This window comes from Pholis gunnellus, assembly GCF_910591455.1.
Source record: "Pholis gunnellus genome assembly, chromosome: 21".
Taxonomy (NCBI): domain Eukaryota; kingdom Metazoa; phylum Chordata; class Actinopteri; order Perciformes; family Pholidae; genus Pholis; species Pholis gunnellus.
The window spans coordinates 13440106-13452588 of record NC_136548.1 but is presented as its reverse complement, the minus strand read 5'-3'; the positions used below and the strand labels follow the sequence as shown (position 1 = coordinate 13452588).

General features: G+C 41.0%; 1 protein-coding gene across 1 annotated transcript; it reads right to left on the bottom strand.

Annotated features, from left to right (window-relative positions):
* Positions 1–7565: 7565 nt before the first annotated feature.
* Positions 7566–11873, bottom strand: LOC306712678 (G-protein coupled receptor 26-like; the record flags this gene model as incomplete). Its single annotated transcript, XM_079182069.1, has 3 exons — positions 11194–11873; positions 10365–10478; positions 7566–7794 (listed from the first exon to the last, which is right to left on the bottom strand). Exons 1-3 carry the CDS (start codon positions 11859–11861, stop codon positions 7566–7568), a joined length of 1011 nt encoding a protein of 336 aa, XP_079038195.1. The 5' UTR covers positions 11862–11873.
* Positions 11874–12483: the final 610 nt, after the last annotated feature.

Sequence of the window (12483 nt, the reverse complement as noted above, 5' to 3'; positions counted from 1 at the left end):
ATTGCTCATGTGGAAGTGTGTTGATTTTATTCATGGTATCTATCAAGCTTTTAGCAACTTTCATTGAGCTAAATTTAGATTAAAAGGGTTGGTAACGCTTTATTTCATGATGCCATAAATCCAAGAACTTTCATGGAAATGTAATTTGTTACAATTTATAGAGAAAAGTGTGTTTTAAATAATGTAATGAAATAATAAAACATTAGAAATGTCAATGTTTGGCAAACATACAATTTAAAATATATGGAGAATAATGTTTACAATTACAAATGAAAAATGTATGAAAATAATTTACAGGCCATAAAGCATCACTGTAAAACGTTTAGAAACTACACTCACATAAAAGTAAAAGTAGTAGCACAGTGTGTTGGAGGCCAAATTAGTAAGACAGCTAGACTGTAGTACGTATAAAAGTAAAAAGAAAGCCGAACAAATGCACATAAATACAAGTATTAAATAGAATATTATACCAAATTTAAAGTAAAATAAAATCAACTGACATATACAGGAACATCTACAGTAGGTCTGCAATGGAAAATATAATACCTACATTTTTTCATGAATCCATTTTTAATGCTCTCTCCTTCATCACATCAAAATGACCAGGAATCGAAGGTTATTGATGAATAAAGGCAAAGGATTTGCAGTAGCGAGTGACTACATTTTATACATATTTAGAAATGAACACTGGTTTTACATTCGCTTCTGCTCGATTGAACATCTCAAATGGAAAATAAACTCCATTTCATTCTATAATCACTGTGGCTAATTGTAAGCATCCTCTCATTTGATGTCTGCAGTGAAATTGTATTTTGGGAGTTTCGAGGTGGAAAGGCTCTAATTATCTGAGCTCTGCTGGGGCTTTCATGGATCACTGGCTTATTCTGACAACAACGCAATGCAGCCTTCCTTCTCTCCGGCCAGCATGCAATTATATGAGGACCTCAACCTTGCATCTCCTCCTCCAAAGGTTATTGATCAGAGGATCACACCTGTCATCACCTCAGAGCACTGGGGAGTAGGACATGTCAGAGCTCGTTAATATTAAAATGCTTTTTGCAGCTCTGTACTATAACCAGTGACTCGAAATGTATACGTCATACAGACGGTGGAGTGTTTTGAATTTGAAAAAAAAAAAGAGTTCCAGCTCTGCATTTCATTCCTGTACGAACTGACAAACTGGCTAGCTAATCGTGACAATAGCCAGGTTTCCATCCAAATGCATCGCACAATTTAAAAGTCTCTACTTCATGTCACCAACTTGCATATCTGTGAAATCATAACGTTACAATTTACTACTTACTTATTCACATATATAAGCCTATGTACAAGAATCAATCAAATGAAAGTTATTCTATTTTATAAAATTCCCTGCAACGCAGAGAAGAGATGCGGTTGTAGTTGTGCTTGAGGAACCAGATGTGAGACGTGTGTGAAAGGCACAAGGCTTAATCTTAATCACTTTTCCTTCATTTCCCAATAATATACAGTTTTTTTGGGTAAAACAAGCCATACATTTACTGAAAAAGGTAGGGTTGACCATTAAATAGAGGGGATGTTCATTAATAGTAAGAACTTGTAAGACAAATTCAGGTTCAAACTTCTCCCATATGGTCGACAGGAAATCCCGGTGAGCTACGGTGGGTGTGGATCGTGGTGGGATGGGGGAGGGGTGTGTGTACAGTTTGCAGGGTGTGAAATGCAGCCGCTGTGGCCTGCAGCTGTGATACTGTGCAGATATGTGGGAAGACACAGGCACCAGCCGACCTTGTCAGCGGTTGAAAGGCCAACGCTTCTTCAGAAGTCGGTCCAGCCTTTGAAGCGTTGCGAGGGCCGGCCTTGATATCATAGTGAGTCGCCATGCAGCGTTGGTAAACCAGCTCTTAATCTCTCTCCCCTCCGCGGCTCCGAAGCCTCTGAGACAGATTAGACTCTCTGCTGGCTCGATGGACATCAAAGACGACAACCAGATCAGCAAGCGGAGGATTGAAGTTGAAAAGTTGTCAAGGTTTCGACACATAATACTGTGTTAGATTTCGCTTCCTAGCATTTGCCAATTGAACACAAGGTACAACCATTTCACAGCAGTCCATCTAATAGTTGTTATTTCACTCAAAATAACTAATGTCGACCTCATGGTGGCGCTAGAGGCAAAGTGGAAGGATCATTAAAGTCACCAGACTTTCTCTTCCCGGGACCATGAGTGTCAAAACGACAACATTTCATCATAATCCATCCAATTGTTGCTCAGATATTTGCCATCTCCACGGCCGTGCTGCTAGAGTGGCTCAAAATAAGTCACTTCACACACCAGATGGTTTGTTTGCATGAAACCATCTGAGAAGCCGTCATTAGAAACAGTTTGGAAAAGGGCTAGCGCTTTCAAGAAATACTCTGCAGGTGATTGGATGATCCATCTGTCAATCAAACTCTTGCCCAGTCAGGACCAGGGCAAACACATTTCCCCTCAAGAAAAGCCCTCAGTGCCAGTCTTTGATCTTCTCTCAGGGAATATCCCAATTCTGATAGAACCGATGCCATTGTAGAATCTACGCTAATCTCTTTGGGATCCACCATTGTCGCCTCTTCACACACAGAAACCACACCTGTAGCTGCCAATAGCACCTTACTTGACGCCGATTGGGCCGGTCACTAGCTAGCCGGACACAAATGCATTACTTGGAGCATGACAATATGGATTTTTGTGCAATACTCGTGTGATATCGCGAGAATCCAGCTGCCGTGCGAGCTAACAAAATAAGACCCAGGCTGTAACAAACAGAATAATCCTTTAAGCAAAATATTTGCTTGCTCTGTGAACCTGTCAGGAAACTGAAACTCTACAACAAATCCTTATTTAATGATGACAAAAAGCAGAGTATCTCTGTTACTACCTGCTGGCAGCGTGTGCACAGTGTGAGTGAATAACAGTGAAGACGAGAGACAGTCCTGTTAAACGGCAGCTCCGGCGCAGATGTGACAGGTTTAGCTAACGAGCAAACCGACTCCACCCAACGTCATCACACACAGCTGGATGCTCTGGATTTAGTCCTGCATGCTGCAGGAGAAGTCGTCTTGGTGATATTTAGTTGGAGAAATAAATAGTACGCTCTTCATAGCGTAATAATGTATTACACATTATGCAAATGTCTTGCTGAAATACCATCAACTTGTTAGGATCCCTCACAGCCGTTATATGCACCTGTCAGAAAAACCATAATCCAGATGTATTAAAAGCCTTGCGAACACATTCAGACAGGTGTTTTTGCTTTGTGCTGATTAGCCCTCTGCACAAATCACAGGTGTTTGGAGTTATCACTAATTAGATTTCTGCTCAGAGGCTTTTAGTATCTACTGCATCCACCCTCATAAAGTACTAACTGTTGCATGCAGCCCCGCTCTAAAAGTGTAGCAAAAATGGGAGACACACAGTTATACTTAAAAAGTGATTTATTAACCAAAAAGTAAGTCAATATAAGTCCAAAAAATGGTGAGGAGAAATTTAGGGAGTGGATGCAAACTGCATAATGCAACCCGATGCAGTATGACATCCTGGTACTTTTTAACGTACTGAATTTGACATACTATCTATGGTATACTAAATATTTGTATTAGCTTCATGTTAGCTGCACTATTCTATTTGAGTAAATTCTTTGGTGTAAATTAATCCACCATACGTTTTCCTTTAAAAGCTACTGGGTCCTAATCTGTATTAAAAACTAACCAGTTAAACTTCCCCCTCGGTTTCATAAAAATATGATAATTATTGAGATTGCAAAACACAATTAAAACCAAACAAATATACTTACTTGGTGGAAGTACAGGGACATTTCGGAGCAGCATCCTCCCATATGTGATAACTGAGCATACACACAGTCAAACAGAAAGCATGTGGTGACATATGGGAGAGAAAATAGAGTACAGAAAGTGGGATAATAAGCACCACATGCTTTTTGTTTATTGATGTATGAAGCACATATTTAGACTGGATCCTCCCATCACAATTCTCCCAAATTCACCTACATGTCATTCACGTGTGGAGGCAAAAGCCAAGGTGAGGTCTGTTGGGGTTTTGGGGTTTCAATGGCACAAATCATCATTCATAGTCTTCATTTGAGTCTTTTATTTTTATATTTTTGGAGGAGAAAAAAACCAACAAACCAACATCCATTCTTTGGCCTTTCATACCCTTTTTTTTGTCATTTTCTCTGTACCTGTCAAAATAGATGTTATTCTACGCTAATTCACCAATGACTGGATAAATGTGTCATTTTACATTCACACATTTAGGAGGAAAATGTATCTTCAATGCATCGCTGTACTAAATCTTGATTCCTGGAACCAAAGAGTTATGAAAAGAAACCATTCCTTTGTTTAAAAGAGCTTCAAGGTCTTCACTATTCACTTTGAGTTGTGGTTTATTTCTCACTGGGGGGGGTCAGTTGACAAAGTGGGATGAGGCCAACCATGATTAAGCCGCGTGATACCGTCAGTGCCACCCACCTGAAGATAATCACTGGCTCCTAGGGTGTGAAGCGGTGTACCGAAGCTCAGATGTGGCCAACTCAGCCAGCCACTGATGTTGTTTCATTACCACCTGTGCTGCGGTGTGAACAGAAAAATCTCTTTCCTCTGGCTCAGACTGATTGCAGGTGGAAACAGCCTGAATTTCCGCGAACACGAAAGCTGACTCACTCTTGTCAAATCCTTCCCGTTGTTTCTTAAAGACGTGATTGCGGCACGGATTTATCACCGGTTGTGATGCCGGCAAACTTTTCTCTGGTTTACTGCTTAAGTTGTGTTGATTTGATGAAGTGTCGTAGCTTATACCTCTGTGCTATAGGTCCACTGCTGTCCAAAAACTTTTAAAAACACATAAAACCAAAAGCCACTCCTTTATATTTGGGTGACACTTAACTTCACTGCAGTCAATATAACCAGCGCAATTTATTTTGAGACAAAATGCTGATTTGCTAGTTTGAGAAACGGAGAAAAAAAGCAAACTGGCTGCATTTCATTGTAAAGTTCAGGTAATTCATTATTCTTACTCAAGTAAAACGATTATTTGTTAGTATTCAACAACAACATATTGCATGCTGTCAAAGCATCATGTGAGATGTACATAGTTGCTGAACACTAACAGAGTTACTTTGTTTTTAGGTTTGTTTTAAGTTATTCATTTTAGAGCTCTACCAGAACCCAAGGTGCGTAACTGAAACCACATTAAGTCGTCTAAATTCAGGAATTAAAAATTTCCATCACCACCATAAAAAACAAATATTCTCATCTTATTATTCAAAGATGGAAACAGCAGTCTTCATCATCATCACCACCACCGTCATGAACTGTTTGTCATCCCAGCCATCTGCGGCAGCAGCAGCATCGAGCCAGTGGTTTAATAAATTAGGTAGTACATAACAAAACACTTCAGGCAGCCAACTCAGTTACCATAACAAAATGAGGTATATTACACTCAGTTCACTGAGACCTATCAACAACAGTTCAAGCTCAATTTGCATGTGAAGCAGCACATTCTGGAACACTCAAACGAATACAGCGTGGTCATAAATTACGTGTACGTATATCAAAAAGACACAAAAATACTTTTCACGTTGTCATTTATCTAAATCTGTCCACATAGTATATCGTTTCATGTTTTAGCTTGTTTTTCACCGAATAATCATCATGTGAGAAAATTTACTGTACTCTACGTCAGTGCAAAACATTAGCGAAAATTACGATGGAAAGCAGGTTACAGAAATACAGATTCTAGATGGTTACGTGTTGATGAACAGAAGTGAATAAGGCAATGATTGACCCCTATCTATACATCTATATTCAAAATATTCATATGCCATTGTGAATGGAAAAATTCTAAACCATCATATATAGTTTAAGGCATCTGCTGTCTTGGAGTGTCATACAGTATTTCGCAATGCATCATATAGCCAAGACAACCATTTATCCTCTGTATTATCATTAGATCCTTAAACCTATTAATTAATTACATAAATATTTGTTTCTATCTTCGCTTATGTTTTTAGAAAAATGAACTGCAGCTACTAATACTTGGCTCACTGGGCATCATTGATCAGATTTGGCATAGTGTGATACATACAGTATCTCACTGTTGGCCCCGTTCATGTGCCATCTAAACACATTGTGTATCCACCATGACGTAACTACGGCGTTGAAGCGCCTCTATCTACAGCAAGTCACCTATATATCAAGTGGAGCCCAGTCAAAAGCCCTCTGATACAGAGCTGCCTGTCTTCTGATACAGAACAAAAAACAACAACAAATGTAATAGGTACAACAGATCACACTTTGTCAGTCAAGAGGACTCTTGGGCTTATAGGTCTTCAAGAAGACCTGGAAACTACTTCACTGTACAAGCAATGGGACTAAATAAATATACAATATATCTATATATTCAAAGTGAGAGTAAAAAGATATTACCATCCTTTTATAGATATCCATCTCATTAAAAAAACATATATATATTTCCTAAAAACAGTGTAAATTAAACAGAAGTCAGAGACTATTTCTGTCATTGCTATCATATACCACAAGATGCCATTAGTATGTGATCACTCCGCTAAGTGACGGAAATATAATTCTTGTTTTTAAAACACTTTTCTCTTCCTTGCCCATGTAGCCCAAATGTGTTGAGAAAGCGTGATGTAGTCTCTACGGGTTACTCCTCTCTGTGAGCACAAACCCGGGCCAAATACAGTCGATCACGTTCCACTTGGCCGAACAACCTGAGGGGCACACGTCAGTCATCACGACGGCAAAGGCAGCCGGTTTAAAGGCCTATTTTTTTTCTTCAAACCGATGGCAATGTTTTTACGCTCGTGAAACACAGAAAGACACGCTTTTTTTTTTTTTTTATCCTTCATTGGCCCTTAAAACTACAAAGGCAATACTACTACAAAAATAAAAGTGCTTTAAATGTGTTAAATCAGGAGTGTGTTTTACCCCATCAAGTCTGAAATAACCTGAGCCTAAATGTGCAGCAGCACTCTCTGCTGTATGTTTTCATCTGTAATACAATTTGGGGACTGACACGTTTTGGTTTGGCTAGTTTTCAGTGCTACATATATTGTGAACATATCATTTGCCACTTGCAAAACACTTTGCAACAGACTAAAAAAAAGACATACAGCCATTTCCTATCCTTTTAGTTTTTTAAAGATAATATGACTATATACCAGAGTAATGTAAAAAATAATAACAGTATATATTACATCGGACTGAAAGATTCCATAACGAGGCTACAAACTGGTCGATCTTCTTGGATGAGCACATCTGTCTCTCCAGGTGGATGTGAAATCTGCCGTTGCTTATTGTCCTCTCAAGCTCACTGCACTGATCTGCTGTTCTGGGAACTCAGTATGCAAGCACAGTGGTATTCCTGTGCAAGGATTTGCCCTTGTCTGTAGTCACATTTCTTTTTTTTTTTTTTTGTTGGCTTGTCAGACCAAATTTAAGCAGACGTGGACAGGAACAACCTTTAGTTCTCTTCCTCATCGACAGTAGCCGGGGTCGACCCTCAGTCCCTGTCACTCTGCAGCGGGTATGCTGTGTACTTGGGTCTCGTGCCCACGCCCGGATGTGTTCAAGGAGCTACGCTTCAGCAGCCTATTGATGATGTCGGTGCACGTCTTCTTGTACTGGTGTCGGAGCAGGGAGTACACGAAGGGGTCGCAGGCTGCCTTGCTGTAAGTCAAGCACTTGGAGACAATTCCCCAGTGGGGGTTGATAGGCACCGCTGGAAATAACTCCACAATCCTGCAGGCAAGCATAAAGAGAGGGTAGTGAGTGAGGGAGAGCAATGGGGGAAGCAAGCCAACAAGCTTGAAAAGGCGTGCATGCCCTGAGCTTGTTATGCTGAAATAGAAATGCATTTGCAAGACATTGTTGCACACATTTTTTTTTAATCGTTGGGAGCAGAGGGCTTCTCTTCTCCTTTAGTTGTGTAAAGATTATGTCTTAAGTTATTGATAAAATTAAAATGTAGGCAGCAGTCAAGTGAAACTACATGTAGTTTCGCCCTCCTTCTCTCATGCGTGTGGATTTACAGCGTGAGACTACTTTTCATCTCACTTCTCCTTTGCAGCCAGCAGCATAAATGTCAGAAAAAGAATGAAGGCAGCGCTGGAAGAATAAAACAGACCTGTCATGGCAGTAACGAGTGTCTGAAAACCAGCCAATTAACTCTGATTGTCATTTAATACAGTATTAGACTTAGGGCTAAGCAGAAAACCATAAAGGACAGTGAGTTCTTCCGGCTATCTGAAAATACTGTATATTTTATTTAAAAAGAGCAGATGATGAGCTTTACCATGTTGTCTGTATCACAAAGTGACTCATTAAAACATACAATTGGTGCTGTCACACAATTTTTTGACAAGTATAAAATCATTTTACCGCACATGGTGTCATAAAACGCAAAAATAAAAATTGGCTGATCCTCTTCTTCTGCACTCTGTGTGATTATTCAGCCCACAATCAAGCTCTGTCAGCACATTAACACTGGCCTTATATGGGCCAGTAGCCATTACTGGCATTTGCCTACATACTCCACAGGACCAGAGCGAGCAGCAGGTTAAGTCAGCTGCCACAGCGCACAGCGGGGCTTTTACTATTCACATGATGACCCTTACAACAAATGGGAAACAGAGAGGCATTGCAGGAGCTTCTTTTCTTTCTTTTTTTGCATAATATATGCATGTTGTAATTAGTAAACTGCCATTTGTAGAATGAGAGCTTGTACATGGCTGCTATGGCCATTCATTACGACCATAACACAACAGATTGTCAGTGCTCTTTTTCTGAGTGCATGAAAAACTGCATTAAGTCCAACTTCTTCCATTTAAGATTGTAATGAAAGATATTTACAAGATAAAACTTAATTCATATCCTGTTTGACACTCATCCAATCTTCATCTTCATCCTTTTCTCATTTGGTTGATATTATTACATAAAGAGTCAGTTATTAACCTAAATTACAAAACAAATAGTCCATACTACAAACTAATGTTAAGCCTGCTTTTAGTATATAGTGTGTCCTCACTGGAAAAGGGACAAATAAAGTATACTATAACCAGACAGACACTCGATTTCAGAGACTGGAGGTGGATGGTGGATCTTATTCTTGCACAATGCAATGCCTAAAGGAAATAGAGCTTCAGCTGTAAAATAGTTCAACTGAATTGTGGATGTTTAACTTGCAGTGATCTTCTAGAATTGTAGTTTGATGGACATCTGAAGTTGCACATATTGGGTCATTTCCTTTTAATATAAAGCAGTTAAATCTGTTAATATTTTGCTATGTGAACTGTGATGATTAGTATTTGGTATCGTTGTAGTGTTAGTGTAGAGGTTTTGGATTGTTGTCTTCATCAGGGTCATCCACAGCTGCTGTTTTTTCAGTTAGTGTGCAAGATATCAACATACCTAATCGTATTAGTAACAGGAAATGACACAATATTTGTGACATCAGATGTCACTGCAAATTAAACACAAAAAAAACAGACATCCAAAATTGTATTTTCAATGTTCAAGTGGAATGTAGAATGGGTTTGGGGCACAGATATATTTGATTTACTCAATAACTTGCTGACTTATTGGTACCCAGCCATGCAGACTAATCTGGTTTTATGTGTCCAGGTCTTGAGATACGCCTAACTTTCTCTGAGATGTCTGCCTCCACCCAAATACAATGGAGGAGAATGCAATTTATTTTGAGGTAAATAAGAAGTTTGACACTAAAATAGAATATTATCATGTAATTGGGGAGAACTGACAGTTGAAGTCCTACAGTCTTATGTAATCTTCATGTATCTTGAATGTTTTCTCTTAGGTTTCTTTCCTCTCCCTGCATGTATATTATATATATATATTATTTTCATATTTGCACATCGTTTGCATGATTCTACAAACAAAGTTTTTTTCTCACATGTCCACTCGTACATCACTTATGTGTCTCACACCATATGGCCTCATGTGACATCCTCTCTTTTCCAGTGATTGATGCTCGTGGATTCTGCTTCACTAACTGATGCACAAGACGAGCTTGAGGAGAAAAGTGCTAATGCAGCAGCAATAGCAGAGTAGAGGCATATTACTTATCACAAGGTCAGCCAATCTCATCTTCCAACTCTGTCCAGTGTGGAGAGTAAGCAGAGAGGAGGCAGAAAGGAGGAGGAGGTGTGTGTGTGTGTGTAGGAGGGGGGTGGGGGGGGTGACAGCAGAGGAGGGAGGTTTGGGGGATACCAGCAGAACAAAAGGGCTGCGTACGCCGCAGTGTGCCAGCGTGGTTTCCCTCTCCTGCCTGCACGGGTCTCTCTCTTTCTCACCTTGTGATCACATAGGGAGCAAAGCACAGCATGAAGGTGCCGATGAAGGTGCTGATCTTCCTTGACGCTCTCTGTCGTCTCCTCTTCTGCTCCTCCAGGCAACGCTGGCGAACACTGGCAACACAAGTGACACACATTGAGGAAAGACCACAAAGTGTCTTTAGAAATATCTTAGAAGACAGCTACGACTGGGTGCACTTCTGTTTTTATTTCTGTTGTGCAGGGGTTATATGGGAGGCTGAGCTGTGGTGCACTGATGCAACCCAAAGTGTGGCTCCCCACTTCAAGAATTACAATTTCAACAGCTTGTGTGTGAGCCTAAGTGCACCAAGGCTGTGATGTCATGATGACACACTGCTTCAAGTAATATTTAACGAAATGGAGGTAATCAGTGAGTTGAGACAGGCAGGAGTTAGAATGCCAGCATGCACCTTATAGACAGTAATCTACAGTATGCAACCAAACACACAGACAGAGAGAGAGAGACCATATTGGTCCTTAGAGCATTTCAATAGAATCTGATTTTGCATCCCCTCTGAATACTGAGGACACACGTCAGTGCAAAGATGGCAAGGCATCATTAACTGCAACATTTCAGGCTCTAAAATCAATATGAAAAGGAATTATGTCTCCAACTACACTTACTGCTCCGGGGGACAAGATCAGAGGGTTGATTTGTACACTTTGTTCTTTTTTTCAAAATGTTCTCTTTCAGCTGAACAATCTTAAAAGCCCCTTATTGCCCTCCAAATGTCAGTCTACAGCACAGATTGTATAGGGTAACATACAGGAGCAATACAAAAAGGAATAATAAGTTAAAGGGGCTCACCTGGGGTGTATATCCACCAGCAACACCAAAGTTTGCATTGTAATAACGTCGATCCGCTTACAGTGAAACCTTGCCACTTTAAGCACTTTGAGGTATGTGACACACAGCACTATAAAAGACAGGAAAAATGTGAAGGAGTGGAAAAAGACGGTGAAGATAATAAACTGGGTCCGACTGCTCGCCCTCGGGTTGGCCAAGGTGCAGGACGCGTAAAGCCGGTGGTATCCCACCCAAGAGAAGCAGGTGGCCACCGTGGAGAAGGACATGGAGTGTGCCCACGTGTACCCGAGCACAAAAGCCGCGTCTCTGTGGCGCATTTTGGAGTGGTACCTCAGGGGGAACACCACGGCAATCCACCTGTCGATGCTCAGAGCTGCCATGCTCAGCATCGAGTTGGTGGACAGGAAGGTCTCCAGGAAGCCCACGATCTGGCAAAAACCGTCTCCCCCCGGCTGAGCCTCGCTGACAAGTCCCACCAAAGTGAGCGGCATGTTGGACACGGTCAGCAACAAGTTGCAGAAGGTGAGGTTGAGGTTGAACAGACCTGGGACCTGCTTGCGGATCTCCGGGTTGTAGAGAAAGCAGATCAGCACCAGGACGTTGGACAGCAACGACACTATGATAATCACAACCACCAACACAGAGAGGATCACCTCCGCAGTGTCCATCCTGTGGGCCCCGAAACTCACTTATCCCCACTTTTTGTGCGCATATCCAGTCTTGTTTTGCGGCTGCAGAACGGCATTAATCACCCGTAACCGTGTCCATGCATCCCCAGATCTCTCCACCGGTGGAGTTCCCCTTTTTTTCTCTCTCCACTACATGTCTCTGTACGCAAGCCAGCAAAGATGATCAGGAGGATTCCGGCATGATACGAAGTATGTTTTGGGGATTCGTAAAGAGGATCTCCCTCCGTTCTCCCTTTTAAACTACAAGAAACCAGCTCTCGTGCCAAAGCGGCTCTATTCTGGCACTGCGTCTTGCAGTGGGGTTTTGTCGTCCTGTGATGCGCTCCCGAGGCATCACCCCTCCGCACACACTGCACAGTGTGTGGGCTACTTGATCTCTCCCCCGTCTCCTCTGAGAAACAGAGAACATGCACACGAGTTAAATGGGGATTCCTAAAAGGGAAATTGCAGTGATTCCCCCAGAGAGTTTCCTTCCTTTCACACAAACCAAACTTGCAGGAAAAAATGTCAAAAAGATTTAACAGTAAATTACTTTTTTTAAATGTATTTTTAACGTGGAACACAATTTGTCATTCATATTTTATTATAATTGCCTGCATAT